General features: G+C 56.1%; 2 protein-coding genes across 7 annotated transcripts in view; one reads left to right on the forward strand and one right to left on the reverse strand.

The window, feature by feature from the left end:
- SPATA21 (spermatogenesis associated 21) overlaps positions 1–6049 on the forward strand; it is a 40479-nt gene extending 34430 nt beyond the window's left edge. Inside the window, exons 11-16 of the mRNA XM_052653781.1 lie at positions 2352–2527; positions 3201–3382; positions 3840–3930; positions 4644–4736; positions 5661–5750; positions 5874–6049. Of these exons, the coding sequence (XP_052509741.1) occupies positions 2352–2527; positions 3201–3382; positions 3840–3930; positions 4644–4736; positions 5661–5750; positions 5874–6049 (808 nt within the window). The remainder of the gene's footprint in view (positions 1–2351; positions 2528–3200; positions 3383–3839; positions 3931–4643; positions 4737–5660; positions 5751–5873) is intronic.
- Positions 6050–7015: 966 nt separating this feature from the next.
- SZRD1 (SUZ RNA binding domain containing 1) lies at positions 7016–27063 on the reverse strand. Of its 6 annotated transcripts, none has more exons than XM_052657904.1 (5): positions 26977–27051; positions 10346–10395; positions 9021–9133; positions 8531–8782; positions 7016–7545 (listed from the first exon to the last, which is right to left on the reverse strand). In XM_052657904.1, the coding sequence occupies exons 3-5, from the start codon at positions 9104–9106 to the stop codon at positions 7443–7445; spliced, it is 441 nt and encodes a 146-aa protein (XP_052513864.1). In that variant the 5' UTR covers positions 9107–9133; positions 10346–10395; positions 26977–27051; the 3' UTR covers positions 7016–7442. The 6 variants fall into 6 exon arrangements, with proteins under 6 accessions (XP_052513864.1, XP_052513855.1, XP_052513847.1 ...); XM_052657895.1 differs by having other exon boundaries at positions 8531–8785; XM_052657887.1 differs by lacking the exon at positions 9021–9133 and having other exon boundaries at positions 26977–27063.
- Between the last annotated feature and the right edge of the window lie 497 nt (positions 27064–27560).

Genomic DNA, 27560 nt, shown 5'->3' on the forward strand with positions numbered 1-27560 from the left:
GTTTCACCAGTAGGTTCTGGGGGTTAGAAAGCTACCAGCAGGTATGGGAATGCCAGCCCCTGGTGTTTCTGTAGTTTAAGTTACAGTGGCCTCATCTAAGCTGGTTGTCCGCCATGGGAGTTGCACTGCCACCGTGGGATCTGTTCACCATCTTCGTTAACGTTTGCCTTTCTTCCGTGTCAGGTCTCTTGTTTCCCGTATGTGTATCTTTTCTTTTGTGGTTTCTGCCCTCATTTTGGAAGAACATGCCCTCTAGGAGCTTCCTGAGAAAGGATGCATGGGAGGCAAAAGTTTTAAGATTTTCTATGTCTACCAAGTGCTTATTCTGTCACTTACTGAAGAGTTCAGCTGGGTACAGAATTCTAGAGTAGTGTATTGGTTAAGGAACAGACCTGTGTACTGCAGTTTAAAGAACATGGTTTACTTCTCTCACACGGATGGTCTGGAGGAAGCAGGCAGGAAGGCAGTCGTTCAGGCACCCAGTTTCGTCCCCACTGATCGTCCCGCCATTCCCTGGGTCGACCCTAAGCCAGTTCACCAAAACACGTCCACATTCACGCCCGTAAGAAGCGGAAGGAGCGGAAGGGGAGAGCAAGCAGTTCCCTTTGAAGCTGAGGCTGAGAAGCCTGCGCACCCTCTGATCAGCTCCGTGGGCTCCTGGGGGAGAAGTCATTTTCTAGGCCATCTTTTTACGCAGGTTGTTGCCTTCTCAGGTCCTAAGTTTACACAGGGATCTGGACCCAGTCTCCATGTGAGGGCTCCGGAGTTCATTTCCTGTGTGTGACCCTCATGAAACCCCCCAGCTCCAGGCTGTAGGGACAGGCAGAGGCCCAGCTTTGCCAACAGCTGAAGCCCTAAGGGCTGTCCATTGCTCTGAGCAGCTCGGACACCCTTCACCACTGCCTGGAGTCCCTGGCGGGCTGGACCTCCCAGCTTGCTGCCCATCTCCACCCCCTTCTCCCTCACACACCACCTCTCGCCCCCTCTGTTCCCAGAGCTCACCAACTCTTTCCCACCTCCTGGCCTTTCCCAAGCCGTCCCCTCCGCCTGACTCTTCCTGACATCCCTTTAGCTTGCCCCCTCCTCCTGCTCAGATGTCACCACCTTGGAGACTCTCCCTGATTCTGAACCACGGAGTTCATCACTATCTCTTACTCAGCTTTTACTTTCTCTCAAAGCACCCATCACTACTCAGATGAGGACCATGATTTTTATTTGTTCAGGATCTGACTCTTGACTAGATAAGGGCCTAGGAAGCTGATTCAGAAAGTGATACCAGGGAGCAGAATTGAGGGAAGGGGTGTGAACAGAGGAGTTGTGAATACGAGGAGGTGCTATTGAGTCAACTACCCAGGATCTTCTGAGGAGGACTATCAGTGGTGGCTCAGAATTCTTAGGGGAAGCGCGAGAAGCCTGTATACCCCAGAGCTGGCTCCTTTGTCAGGGGTGCCCCTCACAGCCGTTTAATTCCCCTGCACTTCTGGGCTGCATACGTGTCAGAGAGGTCTGCAGCAAGAAGCAGGAGGTACGGTCTGAGGTGAGACCCCGTCAGGCTGTCCCTGTGCAAAGCTGGTTGAGGCCCACAGAGAAGTGGTTGCTGTGACAATGGCTGGTAAGAGGTGGGGCTGGGAGACGACACAAGGGCCTTAAATAAGCATCGCCTGTGTTGCCCTTCCCCAAGCACTCAGATGAGTGACCAGCACACAGCAAACACTCAATACATATTTGAATGAATGAATGTATGTATGGCGCTGCAGTCTAGTGGGGAAAAGGGACGTAGTGATGAGCTAGGAATGTGAAGTGGGCTGTGATGGCGTAAATACAGGTTGTCAGGGGGTCTATAAGCTGGAGCCCAGCCAGTCTACTGGGAGAGAGAGGGCTTCCTGGAAGAGATGGCCCTTAAGCTGAAATCTGGAAGATGAGCAGGAATTAACTGCATAGCTGGCTTACGAAGCATTCGCACATCTAAGTAAAAATACCAGGCACAGAACTCACGGGGACATTTACCAAGCTCTTTCCGTGGGCCAGTCTGCTGAATGCTTAGTGGGTCTTGTTAGTCTCTGTTTTTAACGGTAAAAACCGTTGACCGACCCACCTGAGAAGTCAGGTGGCTTCCAGTGACTGGGAGAGAGAACCGTTCCCCCTACTTCACACGGGCGGACTGAGGCTCGGGGCAGGGCAGTAAGTTGCCTACAGTCACAGAAGTGAATGGCAGAGCCGGGACGAACACCCAGAGGTCCTGAGCCCCTGCTCCTGCGCTGGCCAGACAGAACAGGGGCTCAGGAAGAGGGAGTGAGGAGGAGGGGAAAGGAGGCGCCACCGTGCTGAGCTGGGCGGCACTGCCTCCCCAGCTACTACCAGCGGAAGCTGAAGGAAGGCGCCTGTAAGGCTCAGGAGACAGAATCGGCCGCAGTGCGGCTGCGGCCCCGGAAGAAGCTTCCCTACAGCCCCCCGCAGGCAGACACCCTGGAAATCCCTGAACGCAGAGTCCTCAGGGTCCTGAGCCGGCTGAAGCAGCAGAACTACGGTGAGGGCCCCGGGCTCCCCCAGCGGCTCCCCGCTTCACCCCGGGCTCCCGCAGCTGGGGCCAAGGCACGGCTCCTTGCTTTAGGCCTAGCTGTGTGCTGACGATCACCCCCCCAGCTCAGCCGCCCCACACTCTTCACCCTGAGCCTGAGCCCAGGGAGCACAGCTGGTCCCAAGACCCTGGACTGGGAGGGCAGAGGGGCTGAGCAATGCCAGCTCATCATTTCTTGAGCACTCTTGGGGTCACTCACTGTGATAAACCCTTTGCAGATGTGCTAGAATCCAGACATATTAATCATGTGTTTATTAATACCCCACGCGTTTACAATGGAAAAATTGAAAGTTTAAGCAACTTGCGTAAGGCCCCACAGCTCACATGTGTCAGAGGGGATAGTTTATACGCAAGCCAGACTCCTGCTGTGTGCCAAGTGGGTGGACAAGGAGCTTTCCGAGTGTCTAGGCACGTGCCCCTTTCTAAGCTGCTGTCAGCCCTAACCCTGTGCTCCCTTAAATCCTCCTCCTCAACTCTGAGGCTGACCTTAGGGAGGCCAAGTGAGTGGCCCAAACCCACCCAGCTTGTTGTGGCAGAGCCCGGTTCTCCCAGGGGTCAGCCTGGCTCCCAAGGCTGAGCGTGCTCTGAAACACCCCCCTCCTGCCTCTTCCACCACTGCCAGCTGCCAACCTGCAGAGCCCATACGCCCAGGTGCCTTGCATCCCGCTCTGCCCGCGGCTGGACAAGAAGACGGTCCGCCGGAAGCAGGGCGGCCACTACGTGCTGGAGCAGTGCCCCTCCAGTGGCCTGGGCCCCGACACGCACAGCACCCTCCTGCACACTGGCTCTCAGGGAGGCAGGTGGGTATCCTGAGGGCACGGCAGACCCCAGCGCAGGCCCGATAGGCCCCAGCGCAGGCCCGACCACTGCCGCGTGAGAGGGCCCAGGCCTAACCCAAGGGGCATCCAGCCTTCCGGGAGGAGGATGCAGACACTGCTGTTGCAGGGACAAGAGAGGGGAAAGGACAGAAGAGGGAAGAAACTAGTCTCTGAGAGCCTGTGGGCCGGGCAGATTGTTCCAGAGTCAGTGTATGTCTGCCTTTTGGTGCCCAGGACTCCCTAGCACCTCCTGCCCTTCTCACGCACAGGTTTAACTCTCAAGTTCTTTGTCCGAGTCTGATTCTGCTTTTGGAGTAGGAAACCGGCTCAGCAGCCGGGTGGATGTGAGCTCTGCCTGCAGCGGCCCTCTCTAGGCCTGCTGGGATGAACTGGAGCAGAGGATAGTCACGCCCTCCTGACCTTCTCTCCCGCCTCTCCCCCAGGGAACCCGGCCGTCTCAGTTCTATGCCGGCTCGAACCCACTGACCCTGCCGAGTCCTGACTCTGCCTGCGGACAGAAGGGTCATCGGGCAGGTACTGCTGCTGGATTTTCCTTTTGCAGCCTGGTAAGCCAATAAACAAGAACCTCAGCCTCTGTGCCTCTGTGCCACCGGCTCTCAGAGCACAGGGCCTCAGGCTCCCTCAGGCCTCAGAGCCCTGAAGGCAGACTCGCTCTGGAAACCTGCCGAGGGCCAGGTTTCCTGCTAGAGGTGGCCCGGGTGCAAGCCTTCACCTTCTGTGCACTCTCCAAGCACAGAACGGGAGTGTCCTCAGATGACAGTCTCCAGGCCTCGGACTAGGAGCCCCACAAGGGCAGGAACTCGTCCCCCTGCTTGAAGGGAATGGTGAACATCAGGGACGTGCCTGGGAAAGACCCTGGCCTCTCACACAGGAAGACCCCATGGAAAGGCAGCTGGGGGGGGGGTGGTGCGGAGGCCCCGGGGGCTGAGAGCCAGGGGTCTCCTTCCCTGGGAGTCGACGGGCGTGGGTGCTCGGCCACCCCAGTCCTGTCCCCAGAGCGCCCCTAGCAGTGAAATGCAGCCACAGCGAAAGGTGAGAAGGGCAGAGACCGAAATGAGGACACGGCTTTGACAAGTTTAAAACATGTATTTAAAATACAGTTTATAAAATGCCTCATCTGCCGACTCAGGAGCCCGCGGTGCGGGTGGGGTGGGCATGCCCGCCGGACCAGCAGAGCAGGACGGCAGGGGACAGGCTCCCTCCTGGCCCCCCCCCCCCCCATTCAGACGCCCGAGGGGCCCGCATGCATCCCGGGGGCCACATGGCCGAAAACAGGACCCCGGAGGCTTCCAGAGTCTCTGCCTACCGGGGAGGCTGGGGTAGCCCTGCCGGCCCGTCCCTGAGCAGAGCGTCCCCAGGCGGGGCGAGCAGGGGATGGCGGGGCTGGGCAGGGCGGGGCGGGGGCCCTGAAAGGGCTGAGGGGAGCAGATCGGGTGTTGCCCCCTGCCTGCAGGTGGGGAGCACCCTGACTGAGTGGGCGGAGAAGGGCGGGTCACCAGGCCCAGACCCCCAGCTCCTTTGGTTATAGGCTGACGTCAGAATAGTGGCTCATGGGAAGCGGTTAGCTGGGAGGTCTGAGGCCTGGCTTGGGGGTCTGGGAGGAGCTGGGGAAGGGGACAGAACCACGGAGGCAGAAAGGGGCAGCAGCCTCAGGTTTCTGCCCCCCTCACCCTCCCTGGGGTTTTCCAAGCCAAAGCCTGCAGCTTACTTTAAAAAAAAAAAAAGCACTTAAGGAAAGTTACAGACAGCTACAAAAAAACCCCCACAAACACACACACAAAATCCAAACCGTTCTCCCACCTCCCTGCCCACCTCCCCCCAACACAAGAGTTTCCTGTTTCATATCTTTGCAAACTTCTGCCTGTCACCTCTCCGTCTGGGGGGCCAGGGTAGACTGCTGGTGGGTGGGGGCAGGCACGCGGCGGGCAGAGCCCATCTTTGGCCGGAGGGAGGCAGGAGCGGCAGTCCCCACAACCTCCTCGATCCAGACACCCACCAGCCGGCCTCCTGGGCCCCCGCCAGGAGAGGGGATCAAGGGCAGCTGGTCCCAACGGCGGGGCCCTCGGCACCTCTGGCCTTCCCACCTGCCGACCCCTGTACCTTCTCCACCTGAAAAGGACAGTCTCATCTTGGGCCAGACACCACTGCCACGTGAGGGATGGACGCTGTCCGTCTCGGACGCGGAAACCTGGTCAGGGCCGCGGGGCCATGGAGACAGCAGCCTCCCCCTGTGCACCCTGCAGAGAGCCTGTGGCGGCACGCAGCGCCCCGCAGACTCTCACTGAAGCTGCGTCCAGCTCTGCGCACACACTGCTTCCGGGCTTCACTCAGAGGTAAGCCTGTGCTGTGCACTAGCTGCTGAGGCTGACAGCCAACCTCTGCTCCTAAGGGGCAGACGCAATGAGCCAAGGCTTGCTGGGCCCTGCTGACATCCCCACGGGGTGAGGTGAGGGCAGACCAACCAAAGGCGGGAGCAAGCCTGCGAGACCTGGCCCGCCACCGTGGCCAGCGCAAGCTGTCCCAGCCACAGACGTCACAGCATGGCTCCAAAACTCCTCTGCCGAGCAGGCAGGACGCCTGGCTGGCTGAGGGACGCAAGGCGCAGTGCAACGGGAGAGACCAGAGAGCCTGACAGGAGCCAGATGGTACGCACACAGCTGCTCTGGGCGGAGCCCTAAGCCTCTTCCACCTCCAAGAGCCAAAGCCAGTCTCCAGCCTTTAAGGGAACACTGCCTTCATTCCAGGCCCTTACTCTGGAAAAAGGGTGGAGGGTAGCCAAGGGGCAGGGGGAACCAGTCTGTCATCACCAGCCTTTGCAATGCACAGCTTGTTTTTCCCCAAACGCACTCAGAATGGTTTGCTCCTAAGGTAGTGATTTCACAAGGGAAATGTCCTGGGTACAGTTACCACGCCGATGCCATCAACAGTGATGGCAACCCACAGACTCGTGAGAGTTAGTTCTAAGTCTTGCCGGAGCGGGAAGGTCCACCTAACGTTCTGCCCACACTCAGCAGGAGGCTCAGCGTCCTGGAGTCAGACTGTCTCTGGGCTTCCCTTGTGCTGACAGCGAGACACTGAGCAAGTCTCACAGCCCTTCTCCTAACACCGGGAGTGCGGCCTCACCCCCACCGCCTTCCAGAAGCAGCCAGCCTGGCGGCAGGGAGCCACCCTGAGGGGTTTTGGAAGGGGAAGTCTGTTCACTTTCTCCATCTCCCAAAATACTAGAGGTGAGGGGCTGGCACCCTCCCCAGGCTCTCTGAGCCTACAGAGCCAGCCCAGTCTGCAGGCAGGGCGCAGAGGCCCTGGGCCGTAGCTGGGGGAGGGAGGTATAGGCATGGGTGCTCATCTGTCCTGGGGGCTGCAGAGCCCGGCCCCATCTGGGCGGCAGTAGGAACACAGAAGCTAAGCTCACCAAAGTCCTATTGGTTAATGTTTCTAGTGAATTTCCCAGAAACACTTTTAAGTAGACTACCAAACTACCCTTTCTCAATTATAAATTCATTAAACTGCTAAAACCTCTCCCATGCACTTTTTTTTTTGCAAATCAAATATTTGTATAAACAAAAATAGGAAGGAAAGAAAAAAAAAAGAAAGGGTATTTTCCCATGAAACTCGCTTTTAAGTGATGAAGACACGCACTGGAGGGTGGTGGACGGGAGTTCTTCTCTGCGCTCTGTTATCCCAAATTAACGAGCATGATAAACTGCTATTGCTGGCACTGGCTTCGCCCCAAGTGGCCAAGGGGCACAGCCTGACTCTCTACTCTGAGTCCCTGGGGGGGGCCCCAACCCTCCTCTAACCCCCACCCTTTCCCTTTCCATTGACTGGGGACAGCCCTTGCAGACACGCCAATCGCCGTGGGAAGAAGGGGAAGGGAGGTCACAGTGCATGGGGGTCAAGGTCACAGTGGGCGGAGCAAAGGGGATCACAGTGCAAGTCAGTCGGTCGCTCCCTCTGCTCAAGTCCAGCGGTCTGCCCCGGCAGTGCGGCCCGGGGTGGGTGGCGGCATCCTCGGCAGCCCGCGTTTATCTGCGCTGTTTGAAGCCTTGGGACCCATCAGGACCCAGAGGCTGTCTGATCACATTGTTGGGCTGCCGGCTGTCTTCCGGCTGGGAGATCCGGGTTGGCCTGAAGGAAAAAGACCAGAGGGAGGCCTGAGAAAGGGCAAAGGAGAGGCCCCCAGATCTTAAAGGCAACTCCTGCATCTGGGGTGGGGGCCAGTGGCTCCCGGCCGACTCTGGCTCCTGCTTCTCTCTTCGAGCAGACTCGGTGCACCTCCAAGCTGGGAAGCCTCCGAGAGCAGGTGGGGTGGAGGGTCCCTGAGCGCTAGTGCCCGCAGCACTCTGGAGGCGGGGGGAGTGCCCCAGGGCCCCTGCTGTCCAGGAGCAGCGACAGTGACCACAGAGAGCACGGGTCCCGCAGACCTTCGGGGGCCAGGCTCCCCAGAGGCCGGGCTGAGGCTAAGACCTCTGACCAAGGGTCAGCAGTGACCCCGCCCCGCCACTCCTCCGCTCCTCTCCAGATCACGGGGCTAATGGCTAACTCGTAGGACTGTGAAGAACTGAAAGAGAACGGACTTCTGCTACTTTGCCAAATGAGGGCTTAGAGGAGAGAGAACGGGAGTCCATCAAAATCATGAAGGCACGGTACAGATTAGTACTCCAAGCCTCAGAATACCCCCTCCCTCCAAAAGAGGCTTCTCATAGTTAAAGGATGTTTTAACAAATACTGCTTTACCGGGAGGTGACAAACTTCCATAATGCAACCTCTAGAGCTGCAGAGGCAAAAGTGCCATGAATAAAAAAAGAATTTAGGAAATTCACAAAAGCATCAGAGCGGGCCGTATGAGACCCAGAAGGTAACATCCGCAACTACTTGCCATTTAATTGTACAATAAACGGATGAGGCAGGCGATCATCATCCCGTTTCCTGGATGAGGCGGTGAAGACAGAGGGTTAGGTAGGTCTAAGCTAAGCAGAAGGAAGCGGCAGAGGTGCACTCAAAGCCGGCCAACGTGATTCGAATCCGCGCCGTCCGGCCCCTGCGCAGCCCGCCGTGCGGCCCCGCCCCGCAGGCCGCGCTCCTCCCCCAGGGGCGCGGCGGCCACACTCACCGGTCGAGGATGGGCTTCTCCTGCTCCTCCTCGGGGCTGGCGCTGCCCAGGATCCGCTTCCGGGCCTCCGCGTACTCCGCCTCCCGCTGCGCCAGGGACTTGACCGGGAGGGCCGGCCTGCTGGCGGAGTTGGGGCCGCTGACCACACCGTTGCTGGTGGGCCTCTTGAGGATGCGGATCTGTGGAGGGGGCCCCGTGGGAAGGCTATCGTCCTGAATCACAATGGGCACTTTGGGAGGAGATTTGGATTTCCTGCTGACGAAGAGCAAACACAGCCTCAGAAGTCCCGTCCGCAATGAGGAGGCCCCAGCGTGCCCCGCCTCACCACTCCCCCTCCCAAGCCTACGCATTAGTCTCTGGCCTCTGACCAGACACTGAAATTCTCACTCAAGGGTTTCGCCAAAGAGCAAGCTTGCTTATTAAGCTCACACAGCCCCAGGTCTGCTCCCCACACCGAACCCCAGGCGAGGGGGCGGGAACACCAGCTCACTCTGAGACTTCTCTCCTCGTGTTCATCACAGTCACAACCACCACAGTTTGGCCCCTGTGGCAAAACATCTCTTGTCCAGAATCCATTGGCCTCAGTTAGAAACCCCAGCTTCCCTACGGAGACCAGAATGTAACAGGCTGGTAGGTGGGGGAGCCCCTTAGCTTGGGGGTCGGCAAAGCATTCCTTCCCAGTCAAGGTCCCAACATGCGCTCAAACCCGGGCTCCAGGGGGCCGGCCCCGCCGCCCTGACCGGCATCCAGGCGGGACTGGCCACACAGCCCGGCCTTCTGCTGAGGGGCCTGGGCCTCCCGGACGCTGGCGGCCCCTTCGGAAGAGCTCCCGAGCAGAGCCCCTCCTGCCCCCGCAGCAGGGCTCTCCGTCTGCTGGATGCGGCGGGGCTGCGGTCAGGACGATGCAGACGGCGCCTGGCAGCGCTCCAAGGAAAAGCACTGTCCACAGCTGGGGGAGCACGGCGGGCGTGTGCAAAGGGCGGGGCGGGCAGCAGGGACAGCGGAGAGCGAGGGTCCAGGCGGGAAGGGCCACGAAGACCCTCCCCGAGCGGTCACCTAGCTCCTCCTCAGAACCGAACAGCCCCGGGGGCCTGGTTTCAGGGCCCTGTTCTCAGGAGGGGTCGGGACGGGGGTGGGGTCTGCCGCCGCGGGGCCTGGAGCGGGTCTGGGGGGACCAGGGCGGGTGGCCAGGGCGCTGTGACCAGGCGCGCACACAGACGGGGAGCCAGGAAGCCAGTGGGTGGGCAGGGCCCCCCGGGCCCCCGGGGACAACTAGGCAAGCCCACAGAGGTCCTCTCCTCCTCCCCGCGGGACGCTGACAGGTCAGCAGGGCCAAGACAGACCGCGCCACTCAACCTGCACCTGCTCTGCAAACCTACTTCCTCTGCTGCCCGAGTGGGGGAAAGCGATCCTTAAAGGTCTTGAAGAACCCCTGAGAACCTTTCCTCCCCGACCCCCTGGTGACGCCCTGAGCCACCAGTCGTGCAGGGCCCAGGGGACCGCCTGCCCGACCCCCCTGTGTCACAGAGAAGGAAAGTGGCGCCCAGGAGACAGCCTGCCCACACCTCAGTCAGCCTCCGCGCCCAGCCCTGGCCTGGCACCACCCCCTCTCTGCAGACCGCCTCTCGGGGGCCCACTAACGCAGCACGCAGGCGACCACTGCAGCCTCACTCCCACAGCCGCCGTGTCCGACCCTAAAGGAAGCGCTCGCTGCCCGCGAGCCTGACCTGCCACACCTAACGGCCGGCTGGAGACGCCGCTGACTGCCCAGCGCTCCCGGCGGAGCCTGAGCCTCAGACCAGACAGCAGCCTTACCTCTCCTTTCGTGTGATCTTCAGTTTTTTTTCCAACCGTCTGTCTATTTCCTAGAGGAAAAAAATGTATATAAAAGGTGGAAAAAAATCTCTCTCAAATAAAAACTTACGTCTTTATTTTCAGAGCTAAGGGCAAGCGTCCTCTGTGACGAGGGACGACAGTGTGTCCTCAGAAGTCGGGGGTGCAGCCCTCCCTTCATGAGCCTCTGGGGCGTGGGGCCCTGACTCCTTGCAGGTTCGTCCCCCTCCATGCCTGAGGCTGCGTTGAGAGTTCTAGACCTCATCCTTCAACTGGGGTCTCTGCACGGCCTCGAACCAGTCTCCTGGCTGCCCACCTGTCCTTCAAAGAGCCACTCACTTCAACTCTCCACACATGAGCCTGCCTGGGTCCTGTCCCCACTGAAGACGCTTCAACTGATCGCCGGTCCGGTCTAAGCCCTATGCAAGCCTCCTGCACACACGCCTCCAGCTCCTGTTCCTGTCACACCAACCACAGCAAAACCAAGCTGGCCCGGCCCGCAGCCCCGTGTGGGGTGCGCCTGCCTCCAGTCTCGGCCCCCCGGAAACTCCCAGGTACCCTGCAAAACACAGCCTGAGCGGCTGCCTCTCCTCTCTCAAGTCTCGGCGCCCACACAGGTCATCACCTGCTCCTCAGACACACGCTCTCCCTTCACGAGCCGTGGATCACGTATTTTACAATCAATTTTCTTTTTTTTTTTTACATGTATGGACTAGAATTCTGAGACTAGCACCTAGCAAGAGGCCGAGAACACAAGAGAAGCCGAGCGCCTGCGCAGCCGGCTGGGAGTCGGAGTCCTCCGAGCCTCAGCAGCAGCAGCTGCAGGCCGCTCCAGAGCCTGGGGTGCGAGCCTGCACGTGCGGGACAGGGCAGCGGCGCCCAGCACAGCCCAGGCTCCGGCTCCTCAGCTGTCTCCTGTGTGTTCTTAAAACATGTCCCATTCACCCATGCTCAGGGAGGGCGAGACCATCTAGCTACCGGAGAGGGGCGCAATCATACGCAAAATTCCGTACTGGTTCTCAACCTGGGGTGACTTTGGTACATTTGGCCACGTCTGGAGACATTTTTCAGGTGTCATTACTGGATGGGAGGTGTGCTGGCATCCGGTGGGCTAAAATGCCCACCAGGATCCCACTAAAATCCTACAGTGCACAAAACAGCCTCGCAGCAAAGAATCATCTAGCCCCAAAGGTCAGCAGTGACAAGGCTGAGAAACCCTGGCCTAGTGAGATGGGTGGGTTTTCAAAGGACTCTAGTACTTGCAAAATGTTAAGAACGATGGCCTTAGTGAAAAGTTTTTGAAATACTTTTTTCAAAAACTTCAGAGCCCAGAGCTAGTTTTCACAAATTATATCCTGAAATATAGTTGATGGCTACAGTTCAAGCTGGTTAGCGGTACTGTTCAAATCTTCTACAATCTTACTGATTTGTTTGATCTATAGACTAAAAGAATCAATAATTATTCCTTTTAGTACATTAAAGCTTACCATTGTAAGTGACAATCTCTACCTTAAAATCTATCATTTCACATCAATAAAGCTATTCCAGTTTTCTTTTGGTTGATATCACCTGGAATATATTTCCCCCTCTTTTACTTCCTTTCATGTCCTTGTTTTTGTTTCCTGTGAACAATATGAAGCTAGCCTAATGATATGAAGCTGAATCTAAATTGAATCTGACACTGATATGACTGATGCTGAGTTGTGTTTAACATGTTTTATTTTTATGAAAGACTCAAACTACATACATTTGCTGCTGCTGCTAGGTCGCTTCAGTCGTGTCCAACTCTGCGCGACCCCACAGACGGCAGCCCACCAGGCTCCCCCGTCCCTGGGGTTCTCCAGGCAAGAACACTGGAGTGGGTTGCCGTTTCCTTTTCCAGTGCGTGAAAGTGAAAAGCGAAAGTGAAGTCGCTCAGTCGTGTCCAACTCTTTGCAACCCCATGGACTGCAGCCCACCAGGCTCCTCTGTCCATGGGATTTCCCAGGCAAGAGCACTGGAGAGGGGCGCCACTGCCTTCTCCAAACTGTATTTAGGCAAGCATAACAAACTGTATTCTGAGGCCACCTCCAGCCCTCTGGAGGGGGTAGGAAGCCACAAAAATCAAACCTCTCACTCAAGCTTGGAACACAAGCTGGTGCCCGATGGCTGTCTAATGCTGAACAGAAATGGTGCATGGAGGGGTGAGAGAATGAGCTAGATGTTTCCTGTGAACACACAGACATGCACTCCAAGAACACCTATGCCCACAGCACCCTCGGTGATGAAAGTCTTCTAAACTTCAGGACTGATGCCAGCGTTACTGCCTGAGTCAACAGTGTGTTTCGCGTTAGACTGATGCCCACCAACGTTTAAGGGCTTTTCACAGATAACTGGTGGTTTTAAAGTTTGCGTCAGTTTGCTACTTCCTACTCAAGCTCCTCCATCACAGATGCAAGGTTTTACATCCACGGGGTTTAGTCTTCCAACGGGTCAGATCGAACGCCTCCAGAGGCGGGCAAGCCCCCAAACTCCCTCTGAAGGGAGCACAGTGGCGAGGGCAGGGGGCTCCAGGGGGCCAGGGAGCACGCGTCCCTCAGACAGGCAGCCACGCCCGGGGGACTGAAGCTGCTGCTCCAGCGTGATGCGAAAGCTCCAGGTTTGTAAACTTCATTCCAGGGACGCTCGCCTCTACATTGCTCTGAGGGCCAAATTCGAGGCAAATGGACCTAATAATGGGTTAGCAGGTTTTTAAAAGCACTATGGGAAACACACAAGATGGTGACTGAATCTGAGCGCGCCCACGCAGGCCTCCTCTCAGGAAAGACTCCAGGGCCCGAGGGAAGCCGGAGAACAGGGGCTGGTGGAGGAAAGCCCTTCAAGAGGGCGCGCGACCTCCCCAAACCCCCTTTCCGGTCACACCAACCCTGTGTGAGCCAAAGCGGCTTTTCTCTGTCTCCGTCAGATGAGGGGAAGGTGCTCAGAGAGGCTACAGAGCTCCCCCACGGTCGCAGCACAGCCCCAGAACTAAGGCCTCTGGAGGCCCGCCGCATGCTGCCGCCCCCACGCCGCTCAAGCCGGCGGGCACCGAGCCCCGCTTCCTCCCACCCCTGGATCCTACTCTGCCCCCGCACCCCCTCGGCACCGCAGTTTAGTGGGTTGAGGAGGAGCTCGGCCGGCAGTGGGGAGGGCGGGCTCTGACGCCGGCAGCCCTGGTGGAAAGCGGGTCCCGGCCGCCTCGGCTGGCCGGCTGCAGCCCGGCACGCCCAGGGCCGTCCGCAGGAGGCGGGCGCTCTGCCGGCAGCTGGAGGAGGCCCCGTGTCTCCTGCTGGCGTCTGTCCAGGGTCAGGAGTCCATTCTCTCCTTGGACAGGCCCTTGCAATCAACGCATGCTCCGACCCCGGCTCTGAGGAGCTGGGCGCAGCGGACACTCTCCTACAGGGCACACTACAAGGAGAACGCCGGTCTCCTCAGAGGCGACAGCAGAGGGATTCCAGCAGTTGCAGAAGGCCTGGGGAAGCGCCTGCTGTGGCCCCAACAAAGCATCCAGCCAGCTAAGGGCACCTGCCTCTTCCACAGGGGTGCACACAGGCCCGGCCCAAGGTCAAGCCTCCTGTGGGAGAGGCCCAACCTCCACGGCTAGTGTCTCCCATAGGCTCAGCACTGGAGCTCGACCCTGAGAGAGGAAGGCCCACTGGGGCGCAAGGCAAGTGTGAGGGCACAAGCGATCACGGGCGAGGGGAGTTCTAGTTCCCACGACTCCTCCTTCCGGAAAAGCTCTCTCTTTCTTCTCGAGTAGCACTGAACAGACTCCAGAAGATGGCGCTGTGTCTCCTCTCTCTGGGTTGAAATCCTGTGCAACAGGCCTGCTGTCACCAAGCGCAGGTGGCACTTCACGTGTGGAGCTGCACCTCCGCTAGAGGAGGGCCACGCTGCCTGGTCTGCGAGAACGAGCCAACCAGAAAGGCAGCAGCCTGGGGCCGGGGAGCAACGAAGAGCCACCGGGGGCAGCAAGGTGCTCCTGGACAGGCTGGTCCTTAGGAGAGACAGAAGGGAGGTCACCGCCACAAGACGGGTGCAATGAGACGTCAGGGTCTGCAAGTTCAACGCACCCGAGAAAGACGCACAGCCCCACTGGCTGCTGAGGCCCTTGATCGTGCGACGAAGGTGCTCGCGTGAGCCTCCAGCAGAAGCTGGGGGTGGATGCACAGGAGCGGAAGGAGACACCGTGAACAGTCTCAACTGAGACCCAGCCAGAACCTTCCAACGGAACGGAGGGCCAGCACGTGTGTGCACGGCAGGCAGACGACGGGGAGAGCCGTGCTCCATAACACAGAGGCGCACGAGAGAGAAGAGAGCAACGCAAGGAGGGAAGAGGGGAGGACACAGGCGGGCGAGAGAGCCGGACTCCTCGGGCCGTGGCGCAGAGTGCAGGACAGCACCGTTACAGCCGCACTGGCAAGACGCAGACTTCACCGCTCCCCCTAGGGACGGCGAAGCCAACCCAGGCCCTCCGGTCACCAGGCCGCCGACACAACTGCCGAGAATCTCGATTCCGGGTGGAGGTCTGAGAGGTCCTGGCTCTGACCAGGAAGCACCGTCTTTCCATCAGCACAGTTACGCTCTAAGGGACTTTTTGAGCACAAACTGTCTCTCTGCCAGTTGCCATTTCAGAAGTTGGTATTTTCTGATTCTCCTCTCAAATTCAAGGCGAAATGACCAATCTTGGGCTCCCTTTGAACCGCTATGCCCCACAGGCTCACGCAGTCCAGCTCTCCCAAATTGGGAACCACATCCTGCAGGGAGACCCTGGGGGATCTGAAGAGACAGCGTTCCTCTGAGAAACAGAGCCTGGCTGGTCGTGCGGGAAAGTCGGGAGAAAATGCCATCAAGGAGTGAATGGTGAGCCCACCTCCCAGGGCGCTCTGGCCCCTGGACTCGCAGGGCAGCGGCAGAGCCCACGCCGGGCCAGCCTCTCTAGGCGCCGGCAGGACCACAGCGCCCGGCGCCTGGCGAACAGGCTGCCTCTGCCAGGGCCTCCTTGGGGCAGTCTCCCCAGCAAGGCACCTGTGTCTCCACACCACACACCGGGGGAGTCTGGCTCCTCCCTCGAGGGCCTCAATTGCATTTAGGAATAAAACAAAGTAACTCGCAGGTAGCTGCTGTTCAGTCGCTAAGCTGTGTCCGACCCCGTGGACTGCAGCACGCCAGCCTCTGTGTCTTTCACCGTCTCCCAGACTTTGCTCAAACCCACGTCCATCGAGTCGGGGATGCCAGCCGACCATCTCCTCCTCTGTCGTCCCCTTCTCCTCCTGCCTTCAATCTTTCCCAGCATCAAGGTCTTTCCCAAAGAGTCAGCTCTTTGCATCAGGTGGCCAAAGGATCGGAGCTTCAGCATCAGTCCTTCCAATGAATATTCAGGGTTGATTTCCTTTAGGATGGACTGGTTTCATGGGTGGAACCAGCAAACTCTGGTCTAAAGCCAGATAAAAAGGTCTGCATAACTCTTAAAGCACACCCCTGGCTATTTCAAGTCCAGGTGTGCAATTTACAAAAGCTTTTCCCAACAACCTTCATATCAACTTTAGTAACGGCGCTTCATCCCTGCCTTTTCCCTCCACAACACTGGCATGGCGGTGATCCGGTCCTGCCACGGGGGCTGGCCGTCTCCAATGCCTCTGCCTGCCCCACCCCTCGGCTTACTCCAGGAAGGAGGGCACCCACAGTCGCCTCGCCCAGGTCTGATTTTACAGCCATGCTTCAGGATCCCCGTCAGGTTCAATAACTCCTGAGCAAACACGATTGGGTAAATCAGAGCAAAAGGCAGAATTCCGAAGTTGAGAGACAAGAGCTGTGGGGCGCAGTGAAGCCGTCAGCTGCCTCTTTAACACAGACTCGGGTTGGTCTGTTTGAAGGTTCCATTTCCCACTAGGCATTCCTCCTTCCTGTTACTCCCACAGCAAGGAAAAACACTGCACTTTAATTATGTGGGTCACTGTAGGGCACAGGATAAAGTCTAAAGCTCCCTCCCCAAGGAAATCTATGCTTTGTTGATGTATCTCAAGGCTATTTTCCTTCTGCTTCACTGTGATTAAAAAAAAAAAAGCTGGAGACATGCGTTTACGGAAAGCCTAAAACCTGCCAAGCAGGAGACGCGCTAGCAGCGGGAGGCCGGGACGAGTGAGGCAGTCCCGCCGACGGGAGCCCCGCCAGGCAGAGGCACAGCAGCCCCGCGGCTGCAGTGCGAGGCGCGCACGCACTGTCGGGAGAGAGAAACGGAGCCCGGGGAGAGCTGCGCAAACTCGCGGCGGGGAGACAGAGCGGCAGGGAGAACAGAGGGAAAGGAAAAAAGGGGCCCCAGAGAGACGCTTCTTAAATAGAGACGCTCAAATCTCGAGGGGCATCTGACAATGGACCCATCTCTCTAACCTTAGATTAGGTTTAGAAAGTCATCTGAGATTACTTCAGCTGCACCCAGCAACGGTTCTTATTAGCTGGTATCCATACTACTCAAAAAGCTACCGCGGAAAATTAGTTAATAACTCCTGAGGCCAGCAAGATATGAACTGGAAGAAGTCAGGGGCACCAGAAAGCAGAAAGGGCTCTGGGGCGGCAGGCAGTAACCACCCAACGATTTCTACTTGGTTGGAAGGGACACCCACCTCCTGCTTTCCTTCCCTAGCTCAGCAGAGCTTTACGGATCCCTGTGCGCCTGCCCAGGAGGAGGGAGCCCTTTGGGCACGCTCTCCTCTGCCTCAGATCCAGCTGGGCCACTGTGCGCAGGGGTGCTGCCCTATGTGGCTGGGACGCGCTTGACACGTGGCTGGTCCAAACCGAGAGGCGCTTTAAGTGCCAAAGACACAGCTGACTTCCCAGCCTCAGTTACGAAAAAAAGTGTAACGTAGCTCATTAATGTATTTTCATATTGTTTATATGTTGGATACTACTCTGTATATATTGAATTAAAAATATTAATTTCATGTGTTTCTTTATACTCTCAAACATGGCTTCCCGAAAATTTTACGTTACCTCCGTGGCCTGCAGGATACTTCTGCTGGGTAACACTGCTTTAGACCTAACCTTAGAACAAGAAGCATCCCTCCTGTCCATTTCATCTGCCAGCAACCAGTGACTGAGTGCCCGAAGGGCCCCGAGGCAAGCGCGAAGCAGCTAGCACTCACTCAGGGCCCAGTGTCCGGCTCAGGCCCTGCTCTGGGCGACACTCCCCGCCTCGCTTCAATTCAGCTCTCTGCGCTTAACTGTCCCTCCCAAACCGCCCTGCACTGCCGCTGAGCTTACCGGTGAATCCCAAACCTTGCTCAGTGCTCCTTCCCTGCGGCATTTTTACAGCTTAAGTAAGCTTTTATCAGTAGAATGGATAAACCATTTTCTTTACTCAGCCTCCCAGACACTGCGATCCCGGTGGTTCCCTCTCACGCTTCGAATTTGATTTCTTCTATAAGATAGGTTCCTCTTCCTCTCCCGATTCCTTGAGGTTGGGGAGTTTGCCCCTTCTGTGTCCAGGCTGGCTTATTAAGTGACCTCATCTAGTTTCACAGCTTTAAAATCACTCACATACACAGTCCCACTTGGATTTGAAAAGGTACCTCGGCCTACTGGGTCCAAAACCAACTCTTGGTTTCACCCCGTCGCGCAAACCTGCTCCTTGCAAACCTGCTCCCCCCACCGCATTTCAGCAAGTCCAGTCTTCCAGGGCTCAAGCCAGACTCTGGACTCGCCTCTGAGGCCTCTTCACACGCACATCAGCAGATCTCGCTGGTTCTATTTTCAAAATGTGTGCTGAATTTTCTGAGCGCTTCTGCTGCAGAGACTGTCCTGGTCTCAGTTTCGAGCGGCATCCTGATTATTTTCTGTGCTTCCATTCTTGCCCCTACAGTGTGTCTGCAGAGCACCCAGAATGATCTTTTTACTCCGGGATAACTTTATTTACCTCTTATCACTAGGCAAGGTAGATTTTATTCATCTAGTTCTACACACAAGGAAAACAAAGCTGAAAAGGAGTGATGAAACAAAAATTTTAAGGCAAGATAAAAATTTAAGCAGAAGCTTCCCCTGCCCGCGGGTCTCCCCGCCCCCTCCAGCGTGCACTGCGCATCTGTGTAAGCACGAGCCAGACCCTCTCAGCAGCCGCATGCCTGCTCAGCCAGGGACAGCCCTGTCTCCCCCTGGCATCAGGCATGTGACTCCTCAGAAGACAGTGCTCCTTTCTAGATCGTGGAAGGGGTCAGAGTGACCCACCACTTGCCCCGTAGGTACAGACATCTCTGGGGAACTTTATGTATTATGCCAATATACCGACTCCCAAAGCACAGCGACTGGTGCAGAACAAACAGGTTGGACACCCTGGGGAGACACTTGGCCACACCTAATGGAAGTTCTCAGCTTAAATACTTACTCACGGCCTTGTTACTTGCATTCTACCTGTTTTATAAGATTATCATTTTTTAAACTACCAAATGCGTGACTGACCCTTCAATACTATTAATGACGATGAGGTCACTTGAACAGCTGACCAAAGGAACCGTTCCGTAAGGATACTGGCTGTGATAGCCTGACCCCAGCTGTATGGAGAAGCAGCTAGAGGGAGCCACTGCCTGGAACAGAACAGACTAGTAAGTTGGGCAGTCCAGGGGTTCCGGTACTGTTAACCGGGCTGAGGCCAGGAGCACATTACATGGCCTGTCCACAAAATCTTCACCTGACCTGGAGATGAGCATTCCAAGCACTCCGGGCAAACTGGTCATAAAATGCCTCCCACACCTTGGCTGAAACTAAGACCAAAAGCAAAAGGGACTGTTCAGTGAGGAATGTCAGCCACCACCCTGTTCTACAGGAGCCACGCCGCCAGGCACCGTGATCACTGGCCTTCCACACCCTTGGGAAGGAGGCAGGCGGACGTCAGGGTGAGGCCCTGCGCTCTGGGGAAACGGGCAGAACTGGTCCTCAGACGGCTACCTATTTTCAGGAGAAAAGTCTACCGAGCCGGCTTCTCACATCTCCCCGGGCTTGAGAAAAGCGCTAAACCCTAAGACGCCTGCCTGTCCCTCGAGAGCGGCAGGCGCTGACGGAGCCGCGCGCCCGGACCACACAGCCCTCACCACACACATGGCGCCTGGCCCCCCGCCTCTCTGAAACTGCTCTCAGAGCCCTCTGAGGCTCTCTGACCACAGCCTTCAGGTCGGCTAGAACAACACTTTCCACTAGATTATCGATAAATTGATCAATGACAGTAGGTAGTGACGTGCCCCCAAATCACACCTGGCACTTGAACCCTTAGCCTAGCCTCCTGATTTCTGTCCTGCCACGGATGGAGAAAGTGGGTCACTGACCGCCCAGGGCAACCTATCCTTTCTTGTTCCTTTTAATAATGAAGATGGCAAGGCTTCTCTCCCAAAGGAAATATCAGACCTACAGACTTTGGGGGATGGAGCAAAGTCTCTATTGCTCCCCGACACCAGGTTTTATTCGACACCCAAAGACACCTTCACCACAGGTTAGTCAGAATCATGGGCAGCAGGGGCAGGAAGCACAGTGCTTGGGGGCAGCCAACAGAACAGGCAGGACAACAGGGGCACAGAAGGGGGGGGGGGGCGACAGGGTGGGGCCGTGGGGAGCAAGCCAGGCCAGGAAAAGGCATGCAGATCCAACCTGCAGAACGCAACGGGCGCCCCCAGCAGTCCACAGGCTACAGGTTACCCGAGGCCATCAGTGTGAGCTACGGATACAGGGGCCCGAGAGGGCAGAGCTGTTCCATTTCCCCTTCACATTCTCTCTCTCCGCTTGGCCAGATGTTAAAAAGTTATTTCCCACTTATAATCAAGATTTCAAGGCACTCCCTGGTGGTCTGGTGGTTAGGACTTGATGCTTCCACTGCTGAGGGCCTGGGTTCAACCCCTGGTCGGGAAACCCACAAGCATCGAAGCACAGCTCAAAAAAAAGAAAAGAAAAAAAAAAAGATTTCAACCAGCATCTCACAGTCACTGTTGTTAGCATTACAACTCACAGCAGCACTGTCTTTCTGGCTCTTGAGCACTGAGTTCAAGTTTCTCAGATACACAGAACGCATGAGCTCATCATCCAGGCTACAGAAGCAGGTCAATCCCAGGCAAGAGACACGCAACTGCACAGGACACAGGAACCAGCAACCGAGCGCCGGGAAGCATTCAACTGGTTAGTTCTCTGCCAAGCAGCAACGGTGAACAGACCGTCCAGAAAGGCCCTGAAGCGCAGGCGCAGGGTGCCAGCAGCCTCAGCCCGGCCGCCCGCGGGCGCTCCTGTCCCGCACACGCCACTGGCTCACGGAGACAGAGGGGACACGAGCTGCACTCCGCCTGCCCTGTGACGCGCCCTCAGGAGGCTGCCGAAGGAGCCCTGCCAGGAATGGCCGGTGAATGTGGGAGCCCCCAGGTTTACAGGCTCTGCTCATTCACCAGTGAGACATGCAACTCAGCAGCAGGAACAGAACGGGCGGCTGGAGGGTCACAGATGCGCTTATAATCAAAGAAGGCCAGAGCACAGGGGCTGGACATCTGGCTCTCAAGGTCTATCAAGAGCAGTGCCAGTCCTGACCTTTCCAGACTCTAGTCATAACGGTCCTGCAGAGCCTCGTCGAAGGATCACACCCCTGAAGAATGCCATTCTAACTGCATTTTAACAAGCTTTACTGTTCCTTTTAGAAAGGAGAGACTGTTTCCTGTATTCATTTTGTAAGGGAAAGTTTTGGGTGTGGAGGAGAGGATGACTTACAGTGAGGGACATTTTTAAATGTCTTACCCTCAGGGGTAAGATCCTTTATGTACACAGAGACCACTGTTAGGATTTGCTGCTAACTTCTGTGGCTGCTGGCTTTAACCTTCATCCTGCATCGAGCTTAGCTGGGTGGTAAGGAGAAGGATGCTTGGTGGAGGCGAGAAGAGTTTGGAAACCAGCTGGGAAGAGCAATCTCTATAGTAACCACTTAAGAAAAACCAATTTCATTCTGTATTTTGGCCACAGATAAAAGTAGCTAAACTTGATCTCCTAGGAAACCAACAAGTCCGCAGCTATTGTGACAGGAAAACAACTTCTGTGTCCGTGGAAAGTGTGCAGGAAAGGACCCGCTCCGCTTGTGAAGGCGGCCACGGGATATGGCCTTAAACAGACAACGAACCCTGGGGCCGCTGCAGCACAGAGGGGACAGTGGGAGAGAGGGCCGGCTCCAAGCAGACCGGAGCCACCAGATCCAGATGACAGTGCGTCTTCTCTGGAAGGACTTTACCAAAGCTTTAGAAAGACACACGGCTCTGACCTGTGGCAGAAGGAAAAGCAACTTTCCAAATTCCAACCCACAGCAACCATGGCAGCTCTCTTGTACACCCAGAGCACGCTGGGAACAAGACCCCCATGCAGCCCCGAAGAGGAGCGCTGAGCGGTTACGAGTGAAAAGCTCACTATTCTTTCTCTGAAATCACAGTGAAACATCTTTTTTCCAGAGTCCCAGGCACGGACTGCTCAGCACAATCACGTCTCAACTAGCCAACCGCTTTATAGAAAGCCCCTCTGAAGACGTCAGTCCCGCGAGCTCAGTCTTTCCGTAAGGAGCAGAGACAGCTCAGCAACGGCTCCTGCGGCCACGCTACGCCTGGGTCTGTGCTCTCTGACACCGCAAATCGTAAATGCCTTCTTTACTGTAACACAGACAGAAGGAAATCGGCACCAGATAGCCCCCAAATAACTAGTATCTGCCCCCATCCACACCCAGTGCACACCCTCTGCGATGACAGCGACTGCAGGCAGCACTGAAGACCCCAAAGCGAGGCAGGCAGCCCTGCTTCAGGGAGAACGGTCTCTTCTCTAAAGAAAGCTAAGCAAATCAAAGCTCCCATCTTTTAAATTAAAATCTAACCTTGGGGACTTTCCTGGTGGCCCAGTGTTGAAGAAGACATCTTCCAGTGCAGGGGACATGGGTTCGATCCCTGGTCAGGGAACTAAGATCCCACACGCCGCGGGGCAACTAAGCCCCCACGGCGCGACTCGCAAGGCCAGTGCGCAGCAGCCACTGGGCCCGCACTCCAGGACAAGAGAGGCCCTTGCTCCACAACAGGAAAGAAGCCCCTGCACGCGCAGCTAGAGAAAGCGCACGCTCGGCCGAAACAAGCACAAAACTCGCCCCTCTCCTAAAAAAGAGAGCGCCTCCAACACTCTGCTTTGCTTTCGGACAAAGCCCAAGCTCTCCAGAGCCGTGTAGAGGAGGCTCTTCCAGACCGGCCCCTGCAGACCTCTCGGGCCTCAGCTCTTGCCAGTCTGCCCTGCCAAGGATCCCCCTCCAGCCAGAGGAGATCCTCGCAGCTCTGCCAACGCTGCACGTTCTCCTCTCACCGCCTCCTGGCCCGAGTGCACTGGCCCCACTCCAGCTGTCCTCCCAGACTTGCCAGTGCTTAACTCAACTGGGCCGTGGAATCTTACTTTGGGCGTCACCTTCCCTACAAGACTGTCTCTGATCCCAGCCCCAGGACCCCGTCTATACTTCTTCCAAAGAAAGTGCTGCCTCCTTGCCTCCTCACTGGACTGTGCCTGGGACCTGGAACACAGCAAGGATTCCACGCTCACTGACACTTTACCAAGACTCACACACCACATGATATCGCCGAAGGGCTAATGTTCAGATGACTGGCTCAATGAGAGTAGAAAGTAAACCTAAATTCTTAGTCCAGAAGACCACTATCCTTGAACTTAAGATACACTTTCTTCCAACTAGCTACGTGACTTCAGAAGGCAACTTCTGAGAGGCAACGAAATGAGAAAGGTTGCCAAAGCTTGATGTTAACTACCAGTCCAATCCCATTTACGCACCATCGCCCTTCCCCCAGGACTGGGCTAGCTCACTGCCAATAATATGGAGCAGACTGCGTCTTCTTTGTGTCTAAACAAGCGAGCATAAAGCTTCAGTCAAACAATCAGAAATCTGAACCTGCGTCCATCAACTAGCTTTTAGAAATGTTTTGATTTTTAAACTTTTTCCCTTCTCCCTTTTCTTTCTCTAACTCCTATCCCATGCTTGCACAGTAATAATTAATCAGTACCAGATGTTTCAAGAATGTAATGTCTTAAAAATGTAACCTCTGATATCACTGATGCACAAGTCTAAGTTACTTTCAAAACAAGATGACCTCTGCAGGTTCCGCATCCGGACCACCAGGTCACAGACCACTGGGTATGAGGCACAGACGGCCTGGCTCCTGGAACGATGGTTAAGAAATATCACCACAGAATGATTAACCACCAGCTTCCCCTCTCTTTCCCCTCTAGAAACTCCTCACTAGGGAATTCCCTGGCAGTCCAGGGGCTGGGACTCTGCCCTCTCACCATGGAGGGCTGGGGTTCAATCCCTGCTTGGGGAACCAAGACCCCACAGGCCATGAGGCACTGCCAAAACAAACCAAAAAATCCTCCTATCTAAAAAAACCAAGCTGGTGTGGATCTGAGGCTTGTCTCCGACTTCCGTGCAGCCAAGTCCTAATTCTGCTGCGAACACCTTGCTTTGCTACAGCCCGGGAACGTGAGCTCTTTTCATACTGAGCAAACTGTTAGCCTGATTTGGGGGGAAATATGAAGATTACAAAATGCGCTATTTGTCCTCAAAATGTGCTTGAGATAAGGACACAACTTAAAGAGTCTGAATCAACATTAACTCAATTCTACATTTTCATTTCTCCCAAAGGCAGTGTATTTTTAAAGTATCACTTCCCTGATGGAATATAAGTCATATTTTTTAACTTGTCTTTTCTCTTTTCTGAGGCTGTAACTTGTTGGGAGAGTAGGTAAAGGGGCAGTTTTATACCAGGTAAGAGTTCACGATACTAACTAAAAGCAAAATGCAGTCTATTTACAGAACATTTGAGAGGTTTCTCAGTCAGTCTCCCCCCAAAGGACACAACAGAACTTGATACTGAATGTCTTGAAAATAAACCGGAAACAATGACCTCAGATGTCCTGACAAATAAGAAAGAAATTCTAGCAGGATGGCAAAATTCTCTGCGGTGTCGGAGAACAGGAATCACCAAAAACCTCTACTTTCAAGGATTAGAACTCTAGATTACATAAAGTTCAAATGCTCACGTTTAGAATGAGTCAAACCCCATTTGCTAGCCTCGCCATCCCAGTTTTTTTATTTTGGCAAGGGGAGGTGTGTGTGTGTGTAATTTAACTCTCATTACCGTATCGCAGTTGAGAGACAGGGTAACCTGAAGCTGAGACTTACATACCCAGCTGGCTGCATCTGAGAGACACTGTATAGTCAGTTTTCCTATGATACAGACATCAGGTCTCATCCCCTCCTTCAAAAGTACACTTTTACAAGACTCTTAATGAAATTCGCAAAGGGAATCAGATTCAAGGGAGCCTTCAAGTATAAACCGAAAGCAAACATATTAAAAATAAAAGTCAACGCCCAACTCCCAAACTGTCCATAGATCTCCAAGTGGGAGGCAGCAGAATGCGAGAGAAAGAGTCCAGATTTGGAGTCAGACAGGTCACATCCCAGCTTCCAGATTACCATCTGCGCGACCTTGAACCAGACAGGTTTCCCTACATCTCAGTTTCCTTACTTATTATCCTACAGAGGGTAATACCTCCGCAGGTGCTCCAATTAAATGAAAGCTATATAAAGGAACCTGCACCGTGGCAGCACTGCTCGCGACGCCCGTGTGACAAGGCTGGGCTCCGTTTCTCTACCTGGCACTTATGAAGGGTTTAGCACAAAGAACCCTGGATGAGCACCAGAAAGATCCAAGCTAGATCTAACATCTCTGGGGTCTGTTCAGCTATAGAACTGAGAGCGGGCTAGCTTATCTCCAAGCACTCTACAGCTTCTCAAAGACTAAGGCAATCCTCAATTTCTGGACCCTACATTCATTTTCTTCTTTAAAACATGAGAAACTCATGTACCTTTGAAACAGGTGAGGAAAAAACAAAGAAAGGACACGATTCTCAAGAAACATATCATTTGAGTCACATTCAAATTGTAGGCCAAGCTCTTTCGCAGGGAGCAGCAGGAGGGGTTCTGAATGATTCACTCACATTCGTAGGCAGTAAACGCCTCTACCGGGAGATTGTGAATTCTCTGGCACAAACTCGCTGCTGAGCACGCTGTCTAGCGCAGACACTCCAAACTGCGTGTTGAACGAACAAACACCCGGCCGGCTGACACCTGCTGCTCCTCACAAAAACCTTTTCATTGCTCTCCTTACTCAAGTCAAAATTCAAGAAAGATGGTCTAAGAATTGTACTCAATACCTTCTGAACGAGTTGATTCTTCAAATCCTCAATTATGCTGAGAAACACCCTGAGAGATGCTGAACCACCACTGGGAAAAACGTCAAGGCCAAAGGTCCAGCATTAAGGGAATGCTACGGGAGAGGTCCGTTCTCGGCCTCCTCAAGCGCTGACAAGCGCCTTCAAAGCTTGGGGGGAGGGGGAACGCAGCTCCTGTCGTTCTACCCCGACTTCCCTCCTAGCTCAGTCGGTAAAGAATCTGCCTGCCACACAGGAGACCCGGGTTCGATCCCTGGGTCGGGAAGATCCCTGGAGAGGAAATGGCAACCCACTCCAGTGTTCTTGCCTGGAGAATCCGATGGACAGAGGAGCCTGGGGTCGCAAGAGTCGGACAACTGAGCCACACTCGGCTCTCCACGCCCTACTCCCGATACACAGAGCTCCAGGGGGATGAACAGATACGAACACGCGAGCCCCAAAAGACCACACCTTCAGCAGGGTCACCACGGACTCACACACTCTGAAAACGCCAAATTAAACACGAACCAAGTCGAACTGGCTGCTCCAGCTTGGGATAAACTATCTTCGCACAGCTTGTGGAGGCAAACAAAAGCCCCCAAAGCGAAGAGCCGAACGGTCCATCCCCGCTGCGCGCCGGGGCAGCGGCTGCCCGACGCAGCGCGCCCCTGCCCCCGGCGGCCACTCTTCGAGGTCCTCCCGGGGCTCGCGCCCGCGGGAGAGGGGCTGCCGCCGGGGCTTTCGGCGGTTCTGCCGGGGCCCTCCCAGTAAAACTGAAAGAGGAAAACAGCCCGGACTCGCCCACCGAGGCGGACGGCAGGAAGCAGCGGGCACTCCGGCGGGGCCGACGGTCCAGAAGTGACTCCGTTTCCTCCCGCTCTTCTCCGGGCCCCGCCTGCCGCCCCGCAGCGCGCACTCCTCCCCACACGGTGCGTCGCTCCCCATCAGAGCACAGGAACTTTCAAATGGAGCTCTGGGCGGGGGCGGGGGTGGGCGTCCGACGGGGAGAGGAGGACCGTCGGAGCCCGGGGCGGGCCGGCGGGCGCCCGGCACGGAGGCCCCGGGCGGCGGGGGGGGGGGGGGGGGGGGCGCCCCGGCGGCGCGCACGGCGGCCCGGGGGCAGCGGGGGAAGGAGGCGCCCCGGGCCGAGGCGGAGAGAGAAATGGAACGCGGCCCCTTTAAGAGGCCTTCGCGGCGCTCGGGGGCCAGGGGCCTCTCCTTCATCCCTGGCCCGGCGTGTGGGGCACTTCCTCGGGGAGAACCATCCCCGGACCCGCTCCCCGGAGGCTTCCCTCACGCCAGGTCCCGCCCGGCCCAGCCCCGGGGCGGCGGCTCCTCCTTACCCCGCTGTCGGCCGCCTCCTCCCAGCTTTCAGCGACCTCCTCATCTTCCATCTTACTCGCCGCTTTCCCTCCTCCCCCGCCCCTCCGTGCGCCTGCGCCCTGAAGCGCGTCTCCGTCGCGGGCGCCTGCACGCAGGGCTTGGCTCAATGAACCCCGCCCCCTGCCAAGGCCGGAAGAGGCTCCGGTCCAAGGCCCACGAGCCTCGGGGAAGCCATCTTGAAAGAGGGCAGAGAGATCAGAAGGTGGCCATTTTTCTTAAGGGCGACGTGTACTGAATGGGAGTCCCTGTGAAGTCATAGTCTTGGGTACGGGAAGTGTGTTCCTTGGAACCATCTTTTCTAAGGGCAAACAATTGACTTTTTTTAAGTTACAGTTTTCATAACCTGCAGATTGCTTTTTCAAAATTCTCAAAACACTTTTACACCTCAAAGAATGAAGCAGGAAGTAAAACATTGACCAGTTTAAACTGGTTTTGACTCTTTAAATAGGCTATTTATTAATCAAACCTTGGAGAAGGCAATGGCACCCCACTCCAGCACTCTTGTCTGGAGAATCCCATGGACGGAGGAGCCTGGTAGGCCACA

This window comes from Budorcas taxicolor, chromosome 2 (assembly GCF_023091745.1).
Source record: "Budorcas taxicolor isolate Tak-1 chromosome 2, Takin1.1, whole genome shotgun sequence".
Taxonomy (NCBI): domain Eukaryota; kingdom Metazoa; phylum Chordata; class Mammalia; order Artiodactyla; family Bovidae; genus Budorcas; species Budorcas taxicolor.

What these genes read in the sequence shown, in the direction of transcription:
- SZRD1 (XM_052657879.1), bottom strand. Translation starts at nt 27,027, where the DNA reads ATGGAAGATGAGGAGGTCGCTGAAAGCTGGGAGGAGGCGGCCGACAGC. An exon ending in AAGATCACACGAAAGGAGAG is followed by an intron (nt 8,786 to 10,345) that starts GTAAGGCTGCTG and finishes GCTCTTCGTCAG; the next exon opens with CAGGAAATCCAAATCTCCTC. An exon ending in GAGAAGCCCATCCTCGACCG is followed by an intron (nt 7,546 to 8,530) that starts GTGAGTGTGGCC and finishes TTTTTCCTTCAG; the next exon opens with GCCAACCCGGATCTCCCAGC.